General features: G+C 61.9%; 1 protein-coding gene across 1 annotated transcript in view; it reads left to right on the top strand.

Annotated features, from left to right (window-relative positions):
• GRID1 (glutamate ionotropic receptor delta type subunit 1) overlaps window positions 1-25,343 on the top strand; it is a 654,829-nt gene that overhangs the window by 142,880 nt on the left and 486,606 nt on the right. The window contains exon 3 of the mRNA XM_054729151.1: window positions 16,750-17,034. Within this exon, the coding sequence (XP_054585126.1) occupies window positions 16,750-17,034 (285 nt within the window). The remainder of the gene's footprint in view (window positions 1-16,749; window positions 17,035-25,343) is intronic.

Below are 25,343 nucleotides of genomic sequence, written 5' to 3'. Positions count from 1 at the left end.
GAGCGGCTGCGAATGCGTTTGTCTTTGCCCTTTGAGAGGGCGCCTGTTTCTCCAGCAGACTCATCTCCCTGGCACAGCGCCCCTGCTCATGCTCACAGCCAGTGCTGTGGGGCACCTCTGCCTGGCTCTGTGCTCTGGGCTGGGGAGTCCGGCTTGAGGGTGAGCCCCACGCTCCTCTGGGGGAGCCTTTGCAGCTGAGACGTCCCTCCGGAACCTCAGCCGCCGCCCCTGGGAGCAGGGCCCGCCCTTTTTGCACCTGCGCTCCCTCCCCGTCTCCGGGTGGCTCCTGCTGTGAGTCCCTGGTTAGACTTCTCTGCAGCTCTCTCCAGACGGTTACTGAGGTTGACTGTTCTGTATTTTAGTTGTCATTCCAGGTTGACTGTTCTGTATTTTAGTTGTCATTCCAGTGTGTCCTGGGAGGAGGTAGGTGTACCTTCCACCTACTCTACCTGCCATCTTGGATCCAAAATCCATTTTTGAACTTTAAAAAAGGATCCTGTCATTTAAAGAAGTGTGGGGACCTCTAACTTGGGAGGCTAGATTCTTAGCAGATCTTTCTGTTCCTCTCCTTACAACCTGGGGCCCCTTGGCCTTCTTGACCTCACTCCAGAGCAGGCCTGCCTTGCATACCCAGGGTGGGGTTGGGGCTGGGACACCAGCACCTCTGTGCCCTGCCAGGTCCAGACCCCTTGCAGGCATCGGCCCTCTGCTGCAGAGATGTGCTTGCAGGACAGGAACTTGCCATGAGCAATAGATAGTCCTCATCTGAATATGAGAATGCTGAAACACTACAAATATTGGTTATTCTCAGCCGTGAGTAGAGCTTCCCTTGTGTTACATCCTTTTAAAAGTCACCATTTAAGGCAAAAATGTGTTGCACTCACGCTGGTGCCGGGGCTGCAGAAATGCAGGAGTGAATGGAAGTAGAGCAGCCACGTGGGTCTCGGTTCTGGCATCGACCTGAGGCCCTGGCCTCTAGCCTGTGAGAGGGACTGGGAAATGGGCTCTCCTCCGACTTCACACCAGGGTTCTCAGCTGGAACACTGGAGCCACAGGCCTGGAGAGCAGGACCAGTAGGTCCCGTGTGAACGCTGTCCTCAGCACCCAACAGTTCTTTCACTTCCTTTTTTTTTTTTTTTTTTAGTGGCTTAAAATGACACAGATTTAATTATCTTACAGTCCTGTGAGTCAGAAGGTACATGTGGGTCTCACTGGGCAAAAATCGAGGTGACAGGGCTTTGCTCCTTTCTGGAGGCTCTAAGGAGAGCCTGTTTTCTTGCCTTTGCCACCTTTTAGAGGCTGTCTACATTCCTTTTTTTTTTTTTTTTAATTTCTTTATTGATTAAGGTGTCACATATTTGTCCTCATCCCCCCCTTCCCATCCCACACCCCTCCCCACGGATGCCCCAACCCCCTGTTGAACTTAACCGTTGGATAGGCTCATATGCATGCACACAAGTCCTTTGGTTGAACTCTCCCCCCTCCCCCCACCCTCCCCTATCCTCCCTCTGAGGCCCGATAGTCCGATCGATGCCTCCTTGTTTCTGGTTCTGTTCTTGTTTCTCAGTCTATGTTGTTCATCATTTCCCCTAGATGAGCGAGATCATGTGTCACTAGATATATACTTATAAGAACTGAATGTGAGACAAGCAATAATAGTTATGCTGACAGGCAAATGAATCAGTCTGTAGTGAGTTTCTTTCTGGACCAACAGTTCTTTTGAGACCCAATTTCAATGTCCACCAGTTCCTTATGTGTACATGTCAGGCACTGACCCCTCAGCTCTGATGGTGGACAAATGGTGGTAACGGAGGTCCGACTCCCTCTGGTTTGGTCTCAGCCGGACCCAGGGGCACGGCTTCACCCGGACTAAGGGGAACGTGGCCTCACCCAGACCCAAGGGGCGCGTGGCCTCACCCGGGCCCAGGGACCCAGCCACACCCGGGTCCAGGGGCACACGGCCTCACCCGGATCCAGGGACGTGTGGCCTCACCCGGACCCAGGGGCGCGTGGCCTCTCCCAGACCCAGGGGCGCGTGGCCTCACCCGGACCCGGGACCCAGCCTCACCCGGATCCAGGGACGCGTGGCCTCACCTGGACCCAGGGGCGCGTGGCCTCTCCCAGACCCAGGGGCACGTGGCCTCACCCGGGCCTAGGTGCGCGAGGCCTCACCCAGATCCAGGGACACATGGTCTCACCCGGACCCAGGGGCGCGTGGCCTCTCCCAGACCCAGGGGCGCGTGGCCTCACCCGGACCCAGGGACACATGGCCTCACCCGGACCCGGGGGCGCGTGGCCTCACCCAGACCCAGGGGCGCGTGGCCTCACCCGGACCCAGGGGCGCGTGGCCTCTCCCAGACCCAGGGGCACGTGGCCTCACCCGGACCTAGGTGCGCGAGGCCTCACCCGGATCCAGGGACACATGGCCTCACCCGGACCCAGGGGTGCTTGGCCTCTCCCAGACCCAGGGGCGCGTGGCCTCACCCGGACCCAGGGACACATGGCCTCACCCGGACCCGGGGGCGCGTGGCCTCACCCAGACCCAGGGGCGCGTGGCCTCACCCGGACCCAGGGGCGCGTGGCCTCTCCCAGACCCAGGGGCACGTGGCCTCACCCGGACCTAAGTGCGCGAGGCCTCACCCGGATCCAGGGACACATGGCCTCACCCAGACCCAGGGGCGCGTGGCCTCACCCGGACCCAGGGACACATGGCCTCACCCGGACCCGGGGGCGCGTGGCCTCACCCAGACCCAGGGGCGCGTGGCCTCGCCCGGACCCAGGGGTCCGTGGCCTCTCTCAGACCCAGGGGCACGTGGCCTCACCCGGACCCAGGGGCGCTTGGCCTCTCCCAGACCCAGGGGCACGTGGCCTCACCCGGGCCTAGGTGCACGAGGCCTCACCCGGATCCAGGGACACATGGTCTCAACCGGACCCAGGGGCGCGTGGCCTCTCCCAGACCCAGGGGCGCGTGGCCTCACCCGGGCCTAGGCGCGCAAGGCCTCACCCGGATCCAGGGACACATGGCCTCACCCGGACCCGGGGGCGCGTGGCCTCTCCCAGACCCAGGGGCACGTGGCCTCACCCGCGCCTAGGCGCGCGAGGCCTCACCCGGATCCAGGGACACATAGCCTCACCCGGACCCAGGGGCACGTGGCCTCTCCCAGACCCAGGGGCACGTGGCCTCACCCGGGCCTAGGTGCGCGAGGCCTCACCCGGATCCAGGGACACATGGACTCACCCGGACCCAGGGGCGCGTGGCCTCTCCCAGACCCAGGGGAACGTGGCCTCACCCGGGCCTAGGTGCGCGAGGCCTCACCCGGATCCAGGGACACATGGCCTCTCCCAGACCCAGGGGAACGTGGCCTCACCCGGGCCTAGGTGCACAAGGCCTCACCCGGATCCAGGGACACATGGCCTAACCCGGACCCGGGGGCGCGTGGCCTCTCCCAGACCCAGGGGCACGTGGCCTCACCCGCGCCTAGGCGTGCGAGGCCTCACCCGGATCCAGGGACACATGGCCTCACCCGGACCCTCTTTCACTTCTTCAGTACACATTCCCGGCACCTGTGCCTCGGGGCCCTGCCCGCCCATGGCTCGCAGGTTGTGGCAGAGACAGGGTGATCATTCAGAGTGACACCTAGCAGGTGAGCTGAGCTCTGCGGCCCTGGGTGGGAAGGGCCCAGGAGGCAGGCAGGTGTGAGCTGAGCTTTGCCGAGGAGGAGGGAGAGCTTGGGTGTTGGTGTGACGTGGCCAGTGCTCTGGGAGGCTGTGTGGAGGGAGGGCAGCCCGGTGTACAGGGTGTCAGCTGGTTGTCCTCACTCCCCCCCCTCTGTGGGGTCAAGGCCCCGGGGCACAGTGGAGGTGCAGTGGTGGCGGTGGGGTGCTGCCTGGAGGTCTTTGGGAGGAATGGGCTGCATCTGTCCTGTTAGTGTGTCTCCCTACATCCCATCATGCCTAGTCCCCACCAGAACATGCTGGGAGGACCCAGCCGGCCAGTGGGGCAGGCAGCCATGGATCCGACCAGAAACAGGGCGCTGTAGCCTCCCAGTGCCCACCTCCTGCATCTCCCTCGGCACATCCCGCGCCCTGAGGCTGGGGTCCTCTTCCCGTGAGCTGTGCTGGAGTGCGGGCAGGTGTTTGGGAAGACAGCGGGCTGGCCTGAGCGGGGGCGGACGCTCCTCTGTGGTGAGGCTCTGCTGAGAGAGGAGCCGAGGCCCGCACTCAGCCGGCGGCGCGCTCCTTCCAGCCTCGCATGTGCTCTCCGGCCATGCAGGGGTGGGTTTGTGGTGTGTATGTTGGGAACGTTGAGAGGTCGTTGAGAAAGGGCGAGTTCTGGGGGCTCAGTAGGAGGGGAGGGGAGAAATAGAGCCCAGTTAGCGGGGCGTGTGCTTGGGATGAGGGTAGGATTTCCTCCTCTCCTTTTTCACGTGATTCGGAACGTCCGTCTCTCGCCGTCTGGTCTTGCCCTTTACCTGTCGCCTCTAGGTTTCACCTGGTGGCCCTGCTCTTCACCTGACCACTTGGGAGAGCGAAGTAGCAGGACCTGCCCAGTCTGAATTACTCGAGTTTGAATTCAGGCTCCTTGGCCTTCTTGCTGTGTGACCTTGGGCAGGTGACTTGCCTCTCTGAGCCTCAGTGTCTAAACTGAAAAATGAGGACAGCAGTCCTTCCCTCAGAACGGTCAGGCCGGTCAGGTGAGAGGAGGAAGGGGAGCTGCCGTGCGTGGAGCAGCTCGCGTGGCCTCCCTCGGCCTGTTTCCCACGGTGTGAGACACGGCGTGGGGTTGCCACTGGCTGCCCATGCCGCCTCCGCCACATCGTGGAGAGCGGACTCGGGCCTGGGTGAGGGCTGCTGACTCACACGGGCCCATGGAGGGTGCACACCTGCCCGAGGGCTGAGTGGGCTCCCTTCGTTGGGTGCATGGGGGGCGGGGGGCGGTCAGACCTGGTGAGAGGCCTCTGGTCTCCAGGCCTTGGCTGTCGCCTCGGTAAAGGCGGGAACGGTGACCCCCTCCTGGGCCTGTGGAGGACGCCAGGTGATGCTGTGTGAGGGTAGTGCGTGCCACTGGATGGCCAGTTCCCTCCTCGGTCCTGTTGGCTCAGGAGTGGGGCCTGGGCTCCCAGACCACCCACCTGCTTGCCCCCACTCCGTGCTTCTAGCCGTCTCGGTCCCCTGACTGTCCTCGCTGCCTCCTGCCCGGCACTCCCGCTCTGGGTCCTCCCGGGGCCGAGAGCAGGAGGCAGCTCGGCTTCTGGCCGTGTCCTCACTGGGCTGCCTTCCCAAAGGCCAACTCTGACCCCCGGTGCTCAGTGACCCCCAGAGCTCAGCGACCCCCAGAGCTCAGTGACCCCCAGAGCTCAGCGATGCCCAGTGCTCAGTGACACCCAGCCTCTGAGGTGCTCATGGGATCAAATCAAAGCCCTCAGCTGAGCAGGCAAGACCTGCCCTGGGAGCCACCCCCATGCCCCCCCCCCCCCCCCCAGCATGTGCGGCCACTGCTGGCAGGTCACAGATGCCCTGTGTGTGCTCTGGGACGGCCCCTGGCACCCAGGCCACATGACCGTCTGCCTGACATCCCTCCCTGGGCAGTGAGCCCCATCCTGACCATGAGAGCCCCTCTCCAGCTGGCGTTTCTGGGGCCTGGGGCCAGATCTGCACCCTCTCCATGTCCCCAGCAGGGCCGCGGCCAGGGGCCTGCAGAGATTCATGGTGGGCCCCGGGAGGGGACAATTTGTGTACCTGGGGGTGGCGGGGGGGGGGAGGACCTGGCTCCCCATCCGTTTTCTTGTGGTTGGAAAGGTGCCAAGGGCAAAATCGAGCCCCACCCTCAGGCTCCTTTCTGGTTTGTGAATTTTGTGTTGTTTTTCAGTTTTCTCCCGGCATCTGCTCCTGTGAGCGTAGTCATTGTCACTGGCCCTCAGGCTGCAGGAGGCTTCTGGTTGCTCTCCCCGTCTGCCCCAGAGCACCTGCAGCTGGGAGGGGTGTGGGGGCCAGCCGGGCTCCCTGAAGGTCGGGGGCATCTCCGAGTGGGCTCAGCAGGGCTGGCCCCAGTGGTCGAGTGGCCGGCTGCGCTGCGTGGCCACACCTATGTCCCCAGGGCTTTGCCTCCACCTCCTGGGCATGTGGGGCTGGCCCGGCTGTGAGAGCTGCCTTTGGGGCTTGGCCAGCACCTGCCCCGTCCCCTCTTCTGCCCTGACAGACCCTCCAGCGGTGACTGCGGGGCCAGGGCAGCGCTTCCTCTGGAAGCACTCCCGTCTCCGCCGTGTTGGAGGCCGGTGCTGCGGTGATGGCTGTCGGATGACGATGTGCTAGAAATCAGGGTGAAGGAGAAAGCCACTGCGGGCTTCGGCAGGTGGAATCCCGCCGGGTGGCGCCCACTGCCCCTCTCCAGCAGAGCTGCTCCTGGGCAGCCTGCGGGGACTGCACACGGGCCCAGGCCTCGCTCCGGAAGGTTCTGGGTTTCCCGTGCGGGAAGCCGGGCTGCATGTTGCTCTGGGCTTAGCTCATTCCCGTGAAGTAGGTGGTCAGAGAGCTGCACGTGCTGCTGGTGGCAGCGCTTCCGATCTGACTCGTGATTCTTGCTGATACCCCGTGAGGTTGTGCTGTGGCCCCCACCCCCTTCTTCTTGGTGAAATGTACAGTTGACCCCTGAACAACACGGCGTTAGGGCCACCAACCCCTGGCAGTTGAAAATCCGCATATAGCTTGACTCCCCCCAAAACTTGGTAGTCCCCTGGGGGACCGGTCCCGGGACTCCTGCGGGCCCCAGGTGAGGAGTCTCAGGTCCCGTGTGCCGTGTGGACCAGGGCCTGCAGCGGCCCCGGCGCTCAGGAGCTCCCAGCTGCGGCGGACACAGCAGGTGCTTATGGGCCAGCTCCCGTGTGAGCGGCCGTGCTGTTCAGAGCTGCGTTGGGGTCAGCCGCGCTTACTGCATTCGGGGTCCCTGGCGTCAGCCCGCTGCTGGGGAGGCGGGGGCAGGGTGCTGCCGGGGAGGCGGGGGCAGGGTGCTGCTGGGGAGGCGGGGGCAGGGTGCTGCCGGAGCCGCGGGCAGGCAGCTCAGCGTCAGGGCCCCTCCTCCGGCGCCTGGTGTTCGTGTCCCTGAGGGGAAGGGCGCTGCTCTCTCCGCGTTAGCCCGAGGGCGGGACACAGCCTGCAGGGATGGGGCTTCAGTCCACAGGAGGCCGGGAGGCCAGTGCTCAGCACTTGCTGAGGGCGAATGATGAGTGAGTGAATGGACGCCTCCCACGGGGGGGAGCTAGCACCTTAGGGTGGACTCACTGCGTATCCTGGCCAGAGGCTGTATTTTCACGTCCTGTGGTGATGGGTGCCGACCTGTTCCTCCCGCCCTCCTCCCACCTAAGTAAGACGCCCATGTTCTGATGAGTGACCAGCCTGGCTCCTGGGGGCAAGTGACAGAGGGGCTTGGGCTTCATGGCTGCCACCTCCCAGGAGGAGCGCCAGTGGCCGGCCGGCTGGAGTGTGAGAGACGCTGGGAATTGGGAATTGGGGGCCACTTCTCCTGCCGGTTGTGTTCCGTCAGCTGTGGGTGTGGGTCCCAGCTGTGGGCACCAGCCTGCTTGGATTGCGCTCACAGGACACGACCAGGACGTGAGGAGCACACAGCACCTGGTGGGGTGGTGGGCCACGGGCCACTCGGCTCCCCAGCGTCGCCCAGCTGCCCCCCTGCCCTCCTGCGGGCGTCAGGGCCTCGGGCTGCGGACGTGGTATGCAGAGCAGGGAGGGAGGGTGAAGTGGCTGCTCTCTCTGGGCATCTCTCTGGACTTGGCTGCAAGGCAGGAGGCTAGATGGCAGCAAGACGGGGCGGGGGGGGGGAGCAAGTAGGCTGGGCAGAGTGAGGAGAGAGGCTGAGCTAGGGAGGGGGCACCAGAACAGAGGTTGGCAGCCCGGAGGCTTCACTTGAGGAGCGAGTTGCAGCTGGCGGTGCTGAGGGAAGGCTCACATCTGGAAGGTGGCACAGCTGGCGGTGCTGAGGGAAGGCTCACATCTGGAAGGTGGTGCAGCTGGCGGTGCTGAGGGAAGGCTCACATCTGGAAGGTGGCACAGCTGGCGGTGCTCAGGGAAGGCTCACATCTGGAAGGTGGTGCAGCTGGCGGTGCTCAGGGGAAGGCTCACATCTGGAAGGTGGCGCAGCTGGCGGTGCTGAGGGAAGGCTCACATCTGGAAGGTGGCACAGCTGGCGGTGCTGAGGGAAGGCTCACATCTGGAAGGTGGCACAGCTGGCGGTGCTGAGGGAAGGCTCACATCTGGAAGGTGGTGCAGATGGTGCTGAGGGAAGGCTCACATCTGGAAGGTGGTGCAGCTGGCGGTGCTGAGGGAAGGCTCACATCTGGAAGGTGGCACAGCTGGCGGTGCTGAGGGAAGGTTCACATCTGGAAGGTGGCACAGCTGGCGGTGCTGAGGGAAGGCTCACGTCTGGAAGGTGGTGCAGATGGTGCTGAGGGAAGGCTCACATCTGGAAGGTGGCACAGCTGGCGGTGCTGAGGGAAGGCTCACATCTGGAAGGTGGTGCAGCTGGCGGTGCTGAGGGAAGGCTCACATCTGGAAGGTGGCACAGCTGGCGGTGCTGAGGGAAGGCTCACATCTGGAAGGTGGTGCAGATGGTGCTGAGGGAAGGCTCACATCTGGAAGGTGGCACAGCTGGCGGTGCTCAGGGGAAGGCTCACATCTGGAAGGTGGTGCAGCTGGCGGTGCTGAGGGAAGGCTCACATCTGGAAGGTGGCACAGCTGGCGGTGCTGAGGGAAGGTTCACATCTGGAAGGTGGTGCAGCTGGCGGTGCTGAGGGAAGGCTCACGTCTGGAAGGTGGCACAGCTGGCGGTGCTCAGGGAAGGCTCACGTCTGGAAGGTGGCACAGCTGGCGGTGCTCAGGGGAAGGCTCACATCTGGAAGGTGGCACAGCTGGCGGTGCTGAGGGAAGGTTCACGTCTGGAAGGTGGTGCAGCTGGCGGTGCTGAGGGAAGGCTCACATCTGGAAGGTGGCACAGCTGGCGGTGCTGAGGGAAGGTTCACATCTGGAAGGTGGCACAGCTGGCGGTGCTGAGGGAAGGCTCACATCTGGAAGGTGGTGCAGATGGTGCTGAGGGAAGGCTCACATCTGGAAGGTGGTGCAGCTGGCGGTGCTGAGGGAAGGCTCACATCTGGAAGGTGGCACAGCTGGCGGTGCTGAGGGAAGGTTCACATCTGGAAGGTGGCACAGCTGGCGGTGCTGAGGGAAGGCTCACATCTGGAAGGTGGTGCAGCTGGCGGTGCTGAGGGAAGGCTCACATCTGGAAGGTGGTGCAGATGGTGCTGAGGGAAGGCTCACATCTGGAAGGTGGCACAGCTGGCGGTGCTGAGGGAAGGCTCACATCTGGAAGGTGGCACAGCTGGCGGTGCTGAGGGAAGGCTCACATCTGGAAGGTGGTGCAGCTGGCGGTGCTGAGGGAAGGCTCACATCTGGAAGGTGGTGCAGCTCTCCAGCCACAGGATCAGGGCAGGGGGCAGGATGGGTTTGGCAGAGCCCAGAAGCTGGGGTCAGTGGTGGCATCCTCAGCCCTGCGAGTGGTCTCTCTGCACCCACTGGGAGAGCTTCTGGCCAGTTCTCCGGTCCTGGTCCTCTCTGGCTGATGGGCCGGGCGTGGCATGGAGGGTTGGAGCCTCTCATGCTCCATCTCCCAGGCTGTTGGAGGGGGATGAGGTGTCTGGGGTGTCCCTGTGGACGCCCCCCTAGAGACGGACCCACAGGGTGGGAATGGTAACTGCTGCCTCAGGCTTGCCTGGTGAGAGCACCCTTCCGGGCTGGTTGTGACCAGGGCTTGGGCCTGCTGCCATTGGCACCCTGGCCGGCTGACCGAGGCCAGCGGGTGGGAGCGCCCAGCCAGAGCTGTGGTCACTGCCGCCCAGGCCTGCCTGGCCAGGCCTCGGGCCCGCTCTCTCCCTGGCACCCTTTAAACTCCTGGTGAATCCTTTTGAGAGTGGAGGGTTGGCTTTAAGAAACCCCCTTTTCAAACTGTGGGATGTGGCTCCACTTTCAGGGATAAGTGTCTGGGGACCTTGGCAAGCCTGACAAGTCTGTGTCTCCCCTGAAGTACGGGCAGCAGAGTGCGCGTCCCGCAGAGCGCGAGGGTGTGGGCAGTGTGTGCTGTGGGAGGGGGCAGTACACAGCTGGGTGCGGGCTCCCGCGTCAGGGCAGTGACCAGGTTCACCGTCGCACGCACCATGCGTGAATGTGAAGAGAGGGAAGAGGGGGCCGGGGAGTTCTCGCAAGGGAGTGACGGTTACCCGCCAAGGTCCAGGAGGGTGGGAGTTAGCCAGGAGGGGTGTGTGTGGGGGGCATTGCAGGCCAAGGGGGAGTGTGTGGCGAGACCGGATGTGGCAGGAGCTTGGGTGTCTGCGTCCCTGCAGAGGCCAGCCTCCGGGACACGGGTGGGCGCAGGGCCTGCAGGCGCTCTGGAGGGTGTGGCTTGTCTTCGGCACCGCGGGAGCTGGCGTGGAGGTGGGGCAGGGACAGCGCAGCCTGGCTGATGTGTGTGTGGGACGGGGGGCCGTGTATTGGGGCGGTAGTGGCTTAGACCAGTGGGATGGAGGAAAATTGGCAGATCCGAGAGATATTTTGAAGGTAAAATATCCAGGACTTGGTGATCGCTCGGGAGCAGAGGGCCAGGGAGAGAGAAGGGTCAGGAGCAGGTGGGTGGGTGGGCGTCCTTTGCTGAGATTGGTGGGCGAGGAGGGACTGGATCACACCCAGGATATGCCACGTTTGAGTTGCTAGTGGACTCAGGAGGGGAGGCCCTGACGGGGTTGGGAGCCCGTCCGAGGGCTGGGTCTAACTCTTAAAGGGAGGGCCAGGCGGACAGGACGGCTGTGATCTCACTGAGCCAGGACGTACGTGAGGGTCTGGAGAGGCAAGAAGGGGGAGCACCCGACCAGGGGGCGTGCCTTCCTCCTCTTCCCACGACGCAGAGGTGAGGGTCTGTGGCAGGAAGCGGGGCGAACCCCGAGGGTGCTGGCTCCCATTTTATCCACGAGGAATGAGCAAGGGCAGTGGTTGGCCATGGGGAGGAGCCAGGAGGGAGAGGAGAACAGCAGGAGGCTGAGGGTGGAGGCCCCGCTGAGGCTGGCCCGGCCTCTCTGATGCTCGGACAGGGGAGGTGGTTGGCTGGCTGCCCACCGCAGGCTGACCGGGCGCTTTCACCAGCTGCGGCGCAGGAGAGAGCAGTGAGGGGTCTGAGAGGGACTGTGACCACCAAGAGGCACACGAAGTGAGGGTGGGAGGGAGGCGGGAGGAGGCTGTGGGATGTGCTTGCCAGGATGCCCTGGCTCTGGAGTGGAGCGAGCCCGGGAGGCCGGGACCCTCCCCTGCTGCCTGCCGATGGGAGGTGCGAGGGAGGGGTGCGAGGGAGGGGTGCGAGGGAGGGGCAGCTCTAGCGCTGGCCTCTGAAAGGCTCTGCCACTCATTCCCCTCCTCAAGGTTTTGTTTATCTTTCAAACGTCTTAATAAAACATGGGAAAATGTTTATTCTCTATAGATCAATAATTTATTCTGAGTTATGACAATACTAAGCTTGGTCAATTATTCATTGACTATAAAGTATTTATAAATGCTACCTTAATTTAAAGCGTCAGCCATTAGGATTCCAATGAGAATAGAGCGTGCCGACTTAGAGGAGAGGAAGGCACGGTGGGAGGGTGTCAGCAGCGGGGGTGCTGTGGCTGCTCAGATTGTTGAAGTAACGAGGTGGCCCTGGGAGTCCCGCTTGGGGGGCAGGTGGAGGGCTGGCCTCCTGGACCCTCAGAGAGAGCCCGGGGGTCCGCCTGCCGAGGCCAGCGGCGCCTCGCCAGGCTCCTTAGGGTTGAGGCATCTCTCCTGGGCGGCTTCTACCCCGGAGGAGTGGCCCCTCTTGTCCATCCGGAAAGTCCTGTCCCCTGACCACCACAGGCTGCTGAGCACGTGAGGCTGGGCCGCGCCTCTGCAGGGACCCCGTGGGCCCCTCCGGGAGGAGCAGAAGGGATGTGCCCTGGGGCATGATGCCTTCTGGGCACAGGACAGAGGGGCGGGGGGGCTGGGCTGGCTGTGACCAGCACCATCCCAGGTGGTGGCACCAGAAATTGTGCATCTCCTCTAGCACAAGCCATCCAGGGTGTATTCCCGGAATCCCCCCGGGGCTCAGGAAGCCTGGGCGGGGTCAGCAGTGGTGCCAGGCGACCTCCTGTCCGGGCACTGTCTCCTCCAGCACCGCCCGCAGGCAGCGAGGGCCGTGAGCTGGGCTCGCCCTCGCCCAGGAGGCTTTGCTTCTGTGTGCGCAGCTGCCCCAAGAGGTTCCCAGGAAGGGCTGGGTAGGTTCCCACGGGATCCCGGGCCCTGCCCAGCGGTCCCACGTCTTCCGGGCCGGGCTGTGGAGCCCGCGGTCTGCGCTGCGGCTGTGCCACGGGCTCTTGGCTGCTTGGCCTGGCCTCTCTGCTGCAGTTTTGTCACCAGAGGAGCAGAAAGCTCACCTGGGGTGAAGGTCACAGAGACCCGTCTCACCTGTGATGTGGCCCCAGAGTCCGGTGTCTGCAGAGACTGGATGCCGACACCGCAGGGAAGCGGGGGTGGGGGGGTGTTGATCGTGGGGCCCCCTGGGATGCTGGCTGACAGGAGCCGCTCGTCTGGCCCCGCCCGAGCTCTGAGCAGCTTCTTTCTTCCCAATTCCTGGGCCACGGAGCTCAGGTGAGGACACAAAGCTGCTCATTAGTCCTCTCTGCTCCTGACCGTCCCCGCTGATGAGCCATTCTCAGGGAGCCTTTATCAACCCATCTGCCTGCATTGTCACAATCAGGAGAGAGCAGCGTGATGGCCATGTTCCATCGCAGACAAAGAATCAGACAAAGGCTGCTGTCCTCTGGTGAGCTGCAGAAACACCTCTGGGCGGAGAGGTGAGGAGCAGTGTGGCTTCTACCCTCCGCCTCGCGCCAGGCTGTGGGGATGCACGTCACACAGAGGCCTTTCACAGGGTGCGCGCCGCAGCCATGAGGGGGCGCCGTCGTCTTTACCAGACAGGAACCCGCAGAGGCCCGCCCCTCGCCAAGCCCCGCGGAGTGTCCGTGGCAGGGCCGGGTTCAGACCCAGGCCACAGGACCCCCCTGGGGTTCAGACACAGAGGCCAGCCCCTCGCCAAGCCCCGCGGAGTGAACGTGGCAGGGCCGGGTTCAGACCCAGGCCACAGGACGCCCCTGGGGTTCAGACAGAGGCCAGCCCCTCGCCAAGCCCCGCGGAGTGTCCGTGGCAGGGCCGGGTTCAGACCCAGGCCACGGGACCCCCCTGGGGTGCTGCGCCTCTCCTCACAACGAGGGCAGAGTGTGTAATGTCCTGTCCTGGGAATGAGCGCACAGCCTGGCTTGAGCTAATAGCTGGTTTGGCTCCGATCATTTGTGTTTGGACCTTTTTGTTTCTATGTTTGGAGCCTCCAAACAGCCATTGTTCGGACAGTGCCCCATTAGCAGGCATTCCCAGGGGACTGACACGGGCCTGCGTGGGCCTCTCCCTCAGGGCCCGGGAGCTTCCAGCCCTCACTCCCACCCTGTCGTCGCTGGGGGCGCGTGGAGCCACCTCCGTGGGGAGGGCTGTCGGCTTTGGGGGTGAGTTGTAACTGGGACCCTGGGCACGACGTGGGAGGGGACGTGGAAACTGACAAGCTTGTGCCCAGCACGGGGCTGGCACTGAGGTTCTCGGGAGGTCACTGCCCCCGCAGCTCTGTTTCATGCCCCCGTCCAGTCATTCGATGAAAGAGAAACCGGAAGCCCAGAAAGGAGACGTGCCATGGCCACAGGGCTGCTGACCGGAGAGCCGGGAGAACCAGGAGACGCCGGAGCTGCGTCCCCGAGCCTGTTCCTGCTGCCGGGCCAGCGCTGTGTCCCGCACCCATCACACTGCTCCCTGCCTGTGGGTCTACATCTCTCTCTCCCTTTGAGGTCATGATGCCCACCCACAGGGCTCACCAGCCTGGAGCTTCCTCTCTCCTCTCTCAGGCTGAGCTGTGGGGTCTGTCTCCTTGGTAAATGGAAGCGGGGACCCCGCTCATCCTGCTCTTTGTCCTCCCCCACAGTGCTTAGTGCCCAGGTTTGCACAGAGGGGTGAGCTGAGCTGTGCCTGAGGGCCGGAGGGAGGGGCAGTCCTGGGGGAGTGGGCGGCCCAGGGGGGACAGGGACTTCAGAACCAGGGTGTTGAGTGGGGGCAGGGCGCTGACTCCGGAGGGAGCCAGGCAGGGGCGGCACCCGCTGGCACCAGCGATGCCACAGGGGGGCGTGCTCTTCGGAGCTCTGGGCTGGGCCGCGGCCGGAGCGCTGGCTCCCTTGAGGCCCAGTGAGGCAGTTCATTTTGACGTTTTCCGGTTTAACGTTGTCGCTGCGGTGCCTTGTCACTAAGAGAGCACGGGCCAGAGCAGGGGAAGCCATTCGCGGCAGCCCCGCCGCAGGGGTTTCCCTGGCCTCCCCCGGGCTTTTTACCGCGTGGAAGTCCTGGTGAGCGCACACGTTTGCGCCCTGGTTCTGCCCCTTGGTCCTGCCTCAGAAGCGCTGAGGCCGCGTGGCCTCTCCGTGTGTGGCCTCGGAACTTGGTATCGGACGGTGGATGCAGTGCCGCCGCCACAGGCGTCGGAGAGCATGGAGCCCTGCGTCCGTGCTTGCCCGGGCTGGCCCAGGGGCAGTCTCAGAGCGGCCCCCCTCTCGCACAGCTGCCCCTGCCCACCACGGCAGGGCTTTTCCTCTGCCAAAGGAATTCTCTGTTCCCGGCATGGCGTGTCACAACACACAGAAAAGCAGGAAAACCACGCCGAGGCCTCTTCTAAATGCAGCCACTGTTACCGTGTTGGTCTTTCATGCCTGCGTGTTATTTACTTGGTGTTATAAAATACACACCATGGTGTGTCATTTTCCCGTAACATCTACGATGAGCACTTTCCTACCAGTGTGCTATTGTAGTATCTTGAATAGTTTTAAAGGCTGCACGTGTTTTCAGCAAATGGAGCCATGCCTTTCACTCACCTGTGTGTCTCTCTCAGACTGCTGGCAATAGTTCGAGTGTGGATAAGCGGCCTTTGAACGTCTCGGGCCTGAAGCCATTTCTGTAGTTGGAATAGGGGCCCCGAGTGCCATCATTGGGCGGAGGCGTGACGCCGTCCCGGCTCGTGGTATTTTGCAGCCTTTACTCGCTGCCACGTGCCGCGCACGGTGTGTGGAGGAGGGTGGTGAGCAGAACGGCGTGGCCCTTGTTCCTCGGAGCTCGAGGTCAAGCAGGAGAGAAGAGTAGGGGATTGCGGGGTGAGGAGTGCTGGACACGGGTCCGTAGCCAGCCTGGGGGTGAAGAGTCTGAGTCTTGAAACGGGAGTGAGTGTGAGGTTCGAGAGGTAATAGAAAGCAGGGCAGGTGCCAGGGGCCGAAACTTGGGCAGTTGGTTGGGGCATGGTGAGCGGGACCTGTGACAGCGAGGCCGCACCGCTTCGGGCCTGCAAGGCGCTCTGCGGGCTTTGACTCCGTGCCCGCGGCTCTGGGGGAGCCCCCGGAGGGCTTGGCGCAGGAGCAGCCGCGGCTGGGTTTCTTTCCGGAGAGAACTCTGCGGCGGAAAGCTGGGTGAGACCGGTAGGCACTGGGGTGGCTGCACGACTCCCCGAGAGACTTCAGGGGTCTCTGGTTCAGCCGCCCGCCCGCCCGCCTCGTGCTTGGAGGCCGAGGGGCCCCCCGGGAGAGCCGTGGCATTGAGTGGTTGTCCGAGTGGGGAGCAGTGTGCCTCCTCGCCTGCTCCTGGGGTGCTTGCCTGCTCTCGGCTCCTCCTCCCCGGGCTCTCAGCCGGAAGAACCGCTTTGCCGAAGTTGTTCAGAGCCGGCCGCCGGCAGCAGATGGCCTGTGACTCGCAGGCTGTTTCTTTCCCGCACTCCTGCCGGCGCAGAGAGCGCTGCTGGTAAAGGTCGCTTCGGGACTATTCGGAAGCTGCCCGTACGCGAGGTGTCTCTCCGCGCTGCCCGAGGCCCCAGAAGGAGCAGGTGTGTGGCTGACAGGGGCGCCCTCGGCTTACGGGTGACTCCAGGAGGCCGTGCCACCTCCGGCCCAGCCCGCAGCAGCCGCCCTCCCCGGAGCCGCTTCCCTCGCTCCTGGCGAGTCACCGGGGCCCCTGGAGGCAGCGCCGGGCCTGGTCTGACCCAGGCGTTAGGATATAAACCAGTGGACTTGGCCGGAAGACTTAGGGTGCTGTCTCTTTTTACCGACGACCTGGGTCCTCCGGGGTCCGCGTCTCGCTGACTTTCTGCTGTGATTCATTCCCTCAGTCCCAGGCGGCCAGTCCAGCCAGCGATCGAAGAGCTCCCAGTATTGCCCTGATCTGGGCTGGGCCTTAGGGAAACAGATACAAACAAAAGCGAGTTCTCGGCGGTAAGGGCTGCAGCCAGGCAGGAGACAGGGCGGCCGTGCAGCAGCACCAAGGGCCTCTGGAGCAGACGTGGGCTGCGTCCCTATTCTGCCACCTCTGCTCGAGCAGCCTACGCAAATAATTTTGCCTCTCCTGGCCTTTGTTTCCTTATCTGTTGAATGGGTACAGAACGGAGGGCAGCAGTGAGACTGTGTGTGTGAGAGCCGCTGGCCTGGCCTGGGGTGGGCTCTTGGTTCCTGGAAGGAGGCAGCACTTCTTGGGGCCCAGGCATGAGCTGCCGGCGCGGCGGGTGGGTGCAGCCGGTGCAGCGTCACCCCGTGCTGACCCTGCCTCTCTCACCTCTCTTTCCAGCCTGTGACCTCATGACCCAGGGGATTTTGGCTTTGGTCACATCCACTGGCTGTGCATCCGCCAACGCCCTGCAGTCCCTCACCGACGCGATGCACATCCCACACCTCTTTGTCCAGCGCAACCCGGGAGGGTCGCCGCGCACGGCCTGCCACCTGAACCCCAGCCCCGACGGGGAGGCCTACACGCTGGCCTCGAGGCCGCCCGTGCGCCTCAACGACGTCATGCTGAGGCTGGTGACCGAGCTGCGCTGGCAGAAGTTCGTCATGTTCTACGACAGTGAGTACGGTGAGTCCGCGGGGAGGCCGCTCTGGCTCCGAGGGGCGCACCGCTGGGTGCGGGCGGCCTGCGCGCTGGCCACGGCGTGGCAGGCAGCTGTCTGCCTCCGAGCAGCCGTGGGAGGCGTGGAAGGTGGGTGTGGTCTGAGCCCAGTGGGTCTCGGCGGCAGGGCCCAGCCTTGAGCTTCACGAGTGGGGGAAGAGCTGTGCAAACAGATCCATAGACAGGCACTAAAGTTGCCTAGCAACACCACCTTACCCTGACAGCTGAAATTGGAATCATCTTCAATAAAATATTAATAACCTGCTGGCGGGGACCTGACAGGCTGCACGCAGGCAGCGGTGGAGGCCGCCAGCATGGGTGTTCTGGAAGCCTCCTCTCCTGAGACTGCCATCACCAGCCCTTCCCAACTCCTTCCTGCCTCCTCTCTCATCTGCCCTTAGTTTCAGGGTCTTGGGCAAATGTCAGGGAAAGGACATCCTGAGTGGGACACTGGGCATGGCCGGACATGGCTTCTTGGAATATCTGCCATATGAAAAGAATCATGATTTGCTTCTTAGAAAACCAGAAAGATGGGCTCCAGGTTTTCATATGGCTGCTGTGTGAAATAACAGAGACCGGCGGCCTCACCAGGTCCCCAGGGGCAGCTGCGTGCAGAGCTGCCTGCGGCTCGGAGGCAGGGACGGACATCCGTGCCCTAGCTCACACCCTGCAGTGCGCCTGCGGGCGGCGTGCGCTCACGGCCGTGCGGTTTCACCTCGTGTGTATTCACGTGACCCCATAGTCAGGATGCAGAGCAGTTTCCTCGCGAGGATCCTCATGCGATAGCCACCTACGTTCCATGTCGCTAAGGTGTGAGGACGGTGAGGCCGGCAGCCCCAGAGCCGGAGCCAGCGGGGCCCTCCAGAGTCCCGCTGACCGGTGAGCTCAGTCCTTTGCTCCTTTGCCAAGAACGTAACCACGAAGAGAAGTCAGCGTGCGTTTGCCTTTGCCTGACACTCTCTGCTCTGAGACTGGGCGTCGTCCTCAGCCCTTGAGCAAATACGCTGCCGAGGCTGCCGGGAGGGGTGCCGGGCACTGCGCTGCGTAAAGGTGAGGCGTGAGGGGACAGGGTGGCCCGAGACTCCGGGCACTGGAGCTGGACTCTATCCAGGACTGGCCCCTCCCCCCTCACCTCCCCTCAATCTCAGCCACAGGGCGCCTCTAGGGGCCAGCCTTGCTCTGAGAACCCTTGTGTTGGTGGCTCAGCCTCGTGCCTTCGGGTCTGCTCCGAGGCTGGGTGAGGGTAGGTGTGCACGTGCCCAGGGCTGGAGCGTGCTGCGTCCTCTCTTCCCACCCCTGGCACCTTTGCTCTCCTTCTGCTCTGACCTATAGACACTCTTCACGCCCTGGTTCTCCCTAAGCTTCAAGGTGGTTTTGGGGGGAACCTTGACCGCGGGAGGTGGGATCAGCCCTCCAGTCCCCCACCCACCCGTCCGGGCTCCTGTGGTTCTCGCAGACTGAATGACACCCCATGGCACCTGCTCAGACTCTCTTTTCTTCTCTTACGCCCCTTCTCCCGCTCAGCTCTGGCCGCTCTAGTGATTCCACTCAGGTGAGGGTGACCAAGCGCTCCTCTGGCGAGCACCGTGGGCAGTGGGGGGAGCCTTGGATGCTGTGCTGGGAAGAACTCTGAGGCTGTGTGGGGAGTGACAGAAAGCACTGTGGTTGCTCTGTGATCCACAGGGGGATGGGCTGGGGAAGAGGGACTGGCAGCCATCTGCCCTGTTTGCTGATTCTGACCTGCCAGGTGGCTGGCCTGGGAAGCCCCGCAGAGCTGCCAACGTGGGGACGTCGCTGTCCAGGGTGCTGACCCTTTGGCTTCAGACTTTCCGCAGGCCAGAGCCCTTTCACTGGCTTCGGTGCCGGACCTCCTGCCTTGGCCGCCCTGGTCGTTGGCCCCCTGATTAGATAACCTTGGAGGTCAAGACTTTGCCTCGAGACGCTCTCCATAAACTTAACCCCTGACTCCTGCTTGTCTGGCTATGCCTCCCGCACACGGCCCAGCCTCTGACCCGCTTTCCAACACCCTTGTGCTGGGGAGCCCCGGAGGGAACCCCGTGCTCTGGGCTGCAGCACGTTCAGCCAGGAGTGGAGGGCGTGGGGCTCCCGTGGCAGGGCTGGCCTTGGTCTGTCTGCGGGCCTGGAGGTTTCCTGTGGCTGATAGGCCCAAGACTAACGGGGCCTCCGGGGCTCCTCGGGGCTTCCAGCACCCCCCACTGCAGCACTAGCTGCAGATCAGCCCAGTTCAAGTCAAATGGCTTAAAGGCTGTTTTATTCCTTCCAGAGTCAAGCAGAAGTGCTGATGAGCACGTGTCTTCACATGTCTTATCTCACGTAAGCCCTAAAATGACGGCACTCTGAGGTTCTTGCTGCATTTACCGACGAGGAATGCAAGTCCGAGAGAGGGGTTCTGGCTGTTATGCGCTTGCACTTAGTCAGGCTGTTTCTGTCATCTGGATTGGCTAAGTCCATCTTCCCAGCCAGGCAGAGTTGATGCTAAGAAGGAGGGTGGTGGTTTGGGATGGACTTGGCATGCCTAGGATGGGGAGAGGTCAGGTCCCAACCTGGCTGGGCGAGGCCTGATTCTTCCTCACTTGCCCCTCAGTCTTTCCTCAAACCCAGGAATGCCCTGCGTGGGTGGAGCCTGAGGACTGTGCATTTGAGTCAGGAATCAAGGGCCAGAGAAGCAAAAGCCTTGGGCTGCGAGAGAGAACTCGGCAGCGCGTGAGAGGAGTTTTTATGTATATGGTTTACAAAATACAAGATGTGCTATTTGGTAAAATTCCATAGAAAACACTTGTGTGCTTGTTGTGACAGTGAAAGGAAAAATAAAAGAGAAGCTGACATTTGGGAGAGAAAATCTGTAACGTTAAAATACCAAAGGTTTGGATCGAACAGAACAGAGAGCTTTGGCGTGCCACTTCACATTCTGGAATACTCCCGAGTGTGTGTGTGTGTGTGTGTGTGTGTGTGTGTGGTGGGGGGGAGCGTGCTTGGGGCTGCGGCCCCACTCTCTTCCTAGTGAATGCATTTGGGTGCGCGGTGGAGTTGTGATGGGACTTTAGAAATCATTGACTCATTCATGCAACATATTCACCAGTTCCTACCACGTGCAGTTATTTTGCTACAAACTCGTGTTAGATGAAGATACAGGTGGTGGAGTAACTTGGCTAAAGCTGAAGCCAGGCTCCGCCGTCCCTCCGCAGCGTCTCCCGCCTCTGGGCAGCTGGCGGGCCGGCGCCGGCTGCTGGGATCCACAGAAACAAGCCTCAGGCTCTGTGCGAGTGGACGTTGCCGATTGCACTGGTTTTTAAATTATTTTAAAAACTTGACAGTTGCCCACGATAACAATGTACATGTTGAGCTGAAATAATGGAAATAAAATAAACTTCCATGAACCCATACCAATGTCACAGACGCGAAGGAGCCCTCCCCGGGGGCAGCGCCATCCGCACTGTGTGCTCGCCAGTCCCCGGCTTTTCTCTCTGGGCGATCACATACCCAAGTACCACCGTACACATGGCTTCGGCCAGCCGGTGTGAGCCACGGGATGGGGAGAATGTGGATTGGCTGTCAGGAGGAAGTGCCCAGAGTAGAGGCCTAGTGAGGGGCAGGGCAGGGCCAGACTGCTCCCGGCCAGACCCCCATAACAGACCCCTGGCTTCCCTATCCTCTCCAGTCCATGGAGTAACTCCTCTGTATGCTTTTGTGATTGCTTTTTTTCACTCATTATTAGGATTTTGAGATCCACTCATGTGATGAGGTGGGTATGTCCAATCCTTTGTATTGCTGCATACTTTAATGCAAAATTATCTATTTTATTGTTATGGGCATTTGGGCTGTTTCCAGATATTTGCTATTGCAAGTAATGTTAACGAGAACATCCTCGTGTCTGTCTTTCGGGGTTCCTGTGTGAGGTCTGTGAGGCTCCCTCCTGGGGGTGGAATTGCTGGGCTGTGGGCGATGCCTGTTGCACCTGATTAAGTCATTCCCAATTGTGTTCCACTCCTCTTGCTTACACTGCCATCTGCAACGGATCCGAGTTCTCAGCGCTCCCAACCTCACCAACAACTGGTAGTATTTAATTTTAAGACTTTCATGTGAAAATGGTATATTATTATGATTTTAATATACATTTTTCTGATAACAGATGGATTGAGCATCTTTTCATGTCTTTATGGGCTATTTTCTGTTTTCTCTTCTATGAAATGCCTATTTATTGTTTTTAATTTTTTACCTATTTTTAAAATTGAGCCTTTTCTTTTGTAAGTTACGTGTGGCAAATACCTTCTTTCAATTACCTGCCTCTTTTTTTTTAAAGAATGACTTTTTATTGATATTGAGAGAGAGAGAGAGAGAGAGAGAGAGAGAGATAGGTGAGAGCAAAACATTGATTGGCTGCCTCTCCCACACCCCCTACCAGGGATCGAGCACATAACCTGGGCATGTGGACTGACCAGGAATTGAACCAGTAACCTTTTGGTGCATGGGACGATGCCCAACCAACTGAGCCACACTGGCCAGGGCTCAGTTAGTTGTCTTAATGCACAGAAGTTCTTTATTCTGTTGTCAAATTTATTCATCTTTTATATGCCGAACTTCTTCCTGTCTTATTTATGAAGTTCTCCCCACCCAAATGTCATCAAGACATTTTCCTGCTGAACTCTGTGCACTGAGGGCAGGTGCTGCCCTCGGGCTGGGTGCCCACCGCGTGTCCGCCGCGTGTTCCCTGGGGGCGCCCCGCTTTGATGCTGGGCCACCCCTCCCTGCAGCCGTGGCCCGCGTTCCTCCCTCACTGCTCCGTGAGATTGGAGCCTGGGGCCCATCTCCTCTTGGCGGTGACTGCACAGCTGTGGCAGGTCCTTGGGAACTTCCTGGAGATGGCGGCAGGTTAGCAGGGAGCACTAGCAGGAGGTCCTCAGGCGAAGGGCTCTGGGCGGGAGGGGCCCCGGAAGAGCATCCCTGGCAAAGGGAAGAGCGTGCTGGGAGGCTGGGTCGGTGATGGGAAGAGGCAAAGATCACGTGGTGGCACTGTGGGCAGTGGCCAGGGGTGAGGCTGGAGCTGGAGGCTGGGCAGGCCTCAGGGCCTCACCGATGGGTTCAGGACCCCTGGGTATTGTGGGAGCCGCCCCTGGCTGCCTCAGATGGTGCCTCTAGACCCCGTCCGTCAGGCCCCGTCCAGACACCTGTGGGCAGACACAGGCCTGGAGGTCTCCTCTCCAGAGGCCTGATCCTTCCACTGTGCCCAGGCTCACCAGCTACGTGTGAGAGCGAAGAAACGAACGCATGTGCGGGATGTGACCTTACTGAGGACAAGCCCCAGGCCCAAGCGGAGGCGGGGCCTGAGTGTGCCAGATGACCCGGGGACTAGGAGACTCGGCCGCGAGTGGGTCCTGTCCCAGGCCTCTGTCTGTGCGGGCCCTGCGCGGTGCTTCAGGGCACCGGCTCACCCCTCTCAGGACGCCCTTCCCGGCGTGCAGCGGGTCCCTGCCTTACAGGTGAGGAAACGGGGCTCAGAGCAGCGAAGGGATCTGCTCCAGGGCATGCGGCCGGAGGGTGGAGTGCCTCCAGGTCTGATTCCCAATGAGGGTCCCACAGCTCTGGTCCCAGCCGGCCCTCGGGGCACAGCTGTGGGAGCCGATGCTGGTGGGCTCCCCTGAGTGCACAGGGCTTGCTGGAGCAGTGCTGGCAGCAGAAGGTCCGCGTGTCCATCTTTAGCCAGTTAGCTAAGTGTGTTACGTTACATACATTTAACGGAAAACTTAGCTTGTTTTAGTCAAATACCACCGTGGCATTAGTTATTTTAAGAAAGGCTACGAAAGGTGGAGACCCTCTGGCACACTAGACTACCCCCTTTCACTGACCGGAGGGGGGCCCGGGTGGAGGGGAGAGGGCGCCACCCCGAAGCTTGCAGCACACAAAATGGTGATTTCTATACACTTTTTTTGGTTTTGCCATAAACACCTACCCCACGGGTTAAAACACGGAGCACACTGAAGCAGGTAAGGCCGTGATGGTTGGAAAACCCCAGTGGCCACTGCGCCTGGACGGCACTCCCACTGCACGGTAGTCACGGGGGCTCGGCCTGGGGAAGCAGGAGGCCGTGACTCCCCAGCGGTGGGTGGGGTCTTGGATCTGACTGTGTGGAGCCCAGGCCTCGGTGGGCAGGCCCAGCACTGCCCTTTGGAAGCTGGAGGTGGTGCCCCTGCCGCCCTCCCCAGAACCAGGCCGGGCAGTGCCCCTCTCTAGGGCTGGGGGCAAGGGAGGACCCAGCTCTGGAGACGGAGCGACACCCACAGGCCTAATTGCACCTACACCTTGGAAGAGGGAGCGGAGGAGGGTCCTGGGCTGATGCTGACAGTGCCCCCGGGGCTCAGGCTGGGCCAGGCAGGCTGTGCAAAGCCAGCGAACTGAGTAAGTTCACAGGGAGGGGGCCTGCCTGCCCCTGAGGCTGGGGCAGGGGAGGGAGAGGCTGCTGTCTCCTGGGTCAAGGGGTCAGCCTGCTGCCCCAAAGGGCACGTCTCTGTGCCAGAGTTTGCAGCTGTGGTTCCCCTATCTGGGATTGTGCAGGCCCCATTGGGTGCGGGGACCCCTTTGCCTTCTCTCTCTCAGAGCCCCCCCCCCCCCCCCGGCCGGAGTGGGGACATAGAAGCCACAGCAGCTGTGGGGGAGTCTGGTGTGGAGGGCGGAGGGGTGGAAGGCAGGCCTCGGGCCAGTGCGGTGACTCGCCAGCGATGTCCCCTGGCAGCTTGTTCTTGCTCTCCCTCGTTTCCCCCTCTCCCTTCTCCTCGACCTTGTCTGGGTCCAGGGGGTTCAGGGAGGTGGCCAGGTTGGGGAACTCGCCCATGACGGCGATGGGGGTCTGGCGCTTGGCCCGCCGCGAGGTGCTGGGTCAGGTAGAGCATGCACTCACCCTAGAGCTTGGGTGAGGTCAAAGGAGCCGAAGCTGGCGGCTGCGCAGGCTCAGGTTCCTGACCACCATGCAGCTGGGCAGCAGCCAGTTCTGCCCGGGACCCCCATCCCCAGCCAGGGCTTCCGTGGGGTGTGCACAGTGAGAGCCGCGGGCCCCCGAGCCCACCCCTCCGCCAGCCCTACTGTAGTTCTTTCTGTGCCAGGAGGCAGCAGTCCGGCACATCCCTGCTGGCTGGCAATTGCAACGCCAGGACGGTGGTGCGGTGCTGCTCTGTGCAAAGCACGCGTACACGTGCGTGCACCTGGGCACACGCAGGCCATAAGGCAACGTTGGGTTTGGGATGGCGACACGATGACTTGGGACGGAGTGGCAGATATATCTTTTCACTGCATTTTTCTACCTCTCGAGTATTGTGTTAAGTGCAAAAATTAACATAACAGGCTGCCTCCTCTCCCCCCACTCATGCCCATGGAGACTTCTCTGAGCCCCAGCCTCCTCATCTAGGGGCAGGGATGGGGATTTCCCAGCTGCAAGGGGAAAGGGGCCTGCAGAGTGCCTGGCACCCGGCCAGCGTCTGTGTGATGATAGCAAGCCCGTGGGAGCTGGAGTGGCCCCGCTGTTCCTCGCGGGGCTGGGGTGGGCACAGGACCCACGAGCGTCTCGGTGCAAAGCTCTGGCTGTTTGCCGCTCCACCCTGGCTCAGGCTCGCCCTGGAGGAGTGGGTCGGGGCATGGACTCAGGAGCAGTCTGCCTGGGTTGAGTCCGGCTCTGCCTCTCTAGCTGTGTGAGCTTGGGCAAGCCACTCAGCCTCTGTGCACCAACCTCCTCACTTGTATAATGGGGGTAAAATGCGCCCCCCCCCCCCCCCCCGCTGTGGTCTATCTGTGGATTACATGAGTCGTACATGCGAAGGGCTTTGCTGGTCCCGGCACATGCTAAGTGCTCAGTAGACTTTTTACTTAGGAACTGCGCCTGGCGGCAGCCCATTGCTGCCACTCCCTCTTGGCCTCCACGCCAGTGCGTCGCTGCTGGGGCGTGTCCTGTGGCCTGACTTCCTCTGGGTGTGATCTTGGTTCTTGGGGAAGCGGAGCACAGGGCCAGCTCTCTCTCTGCTCGGGCCCAGGCCTCCCTGCCGCCTCCCTCATGGCCGGGCGCTCTGGTGGCCAGCACACCTTCCCCGCCGGACAGCCGGCTGTTCTCGTGGCAAGTAGCGTCAGCTGTGGGCCTCACTCCCAAGTCTTGACGGGAAACTCCCTGGGAAAGGAGAATCATTAGGACAAATGCTGCTTTAATCAATGCTCCCTGCCGACAATGTCTGGTCTGGCCCCTGGCAAAGCAGGCCAGACAACTGAACCTCAGTGGT

Source organism: Eptesicus fuscus, chromosome 17, assembly GCF_027574615.1.
Source record: "Eptesicus fuscus isolate TK198812 chromosome 17, DD_ASM_mEF_20220401, whole genome shotgun sequence".
NCBI lineage: Eukaryota > Metazoa > Chordata > Mammalia > Chiroptera > Vespertilionidae > Eptesicus > Eptesicus fuscus.
This window is presented reverse-complemented; position numbering and strand designations above follow the sequence as displayed.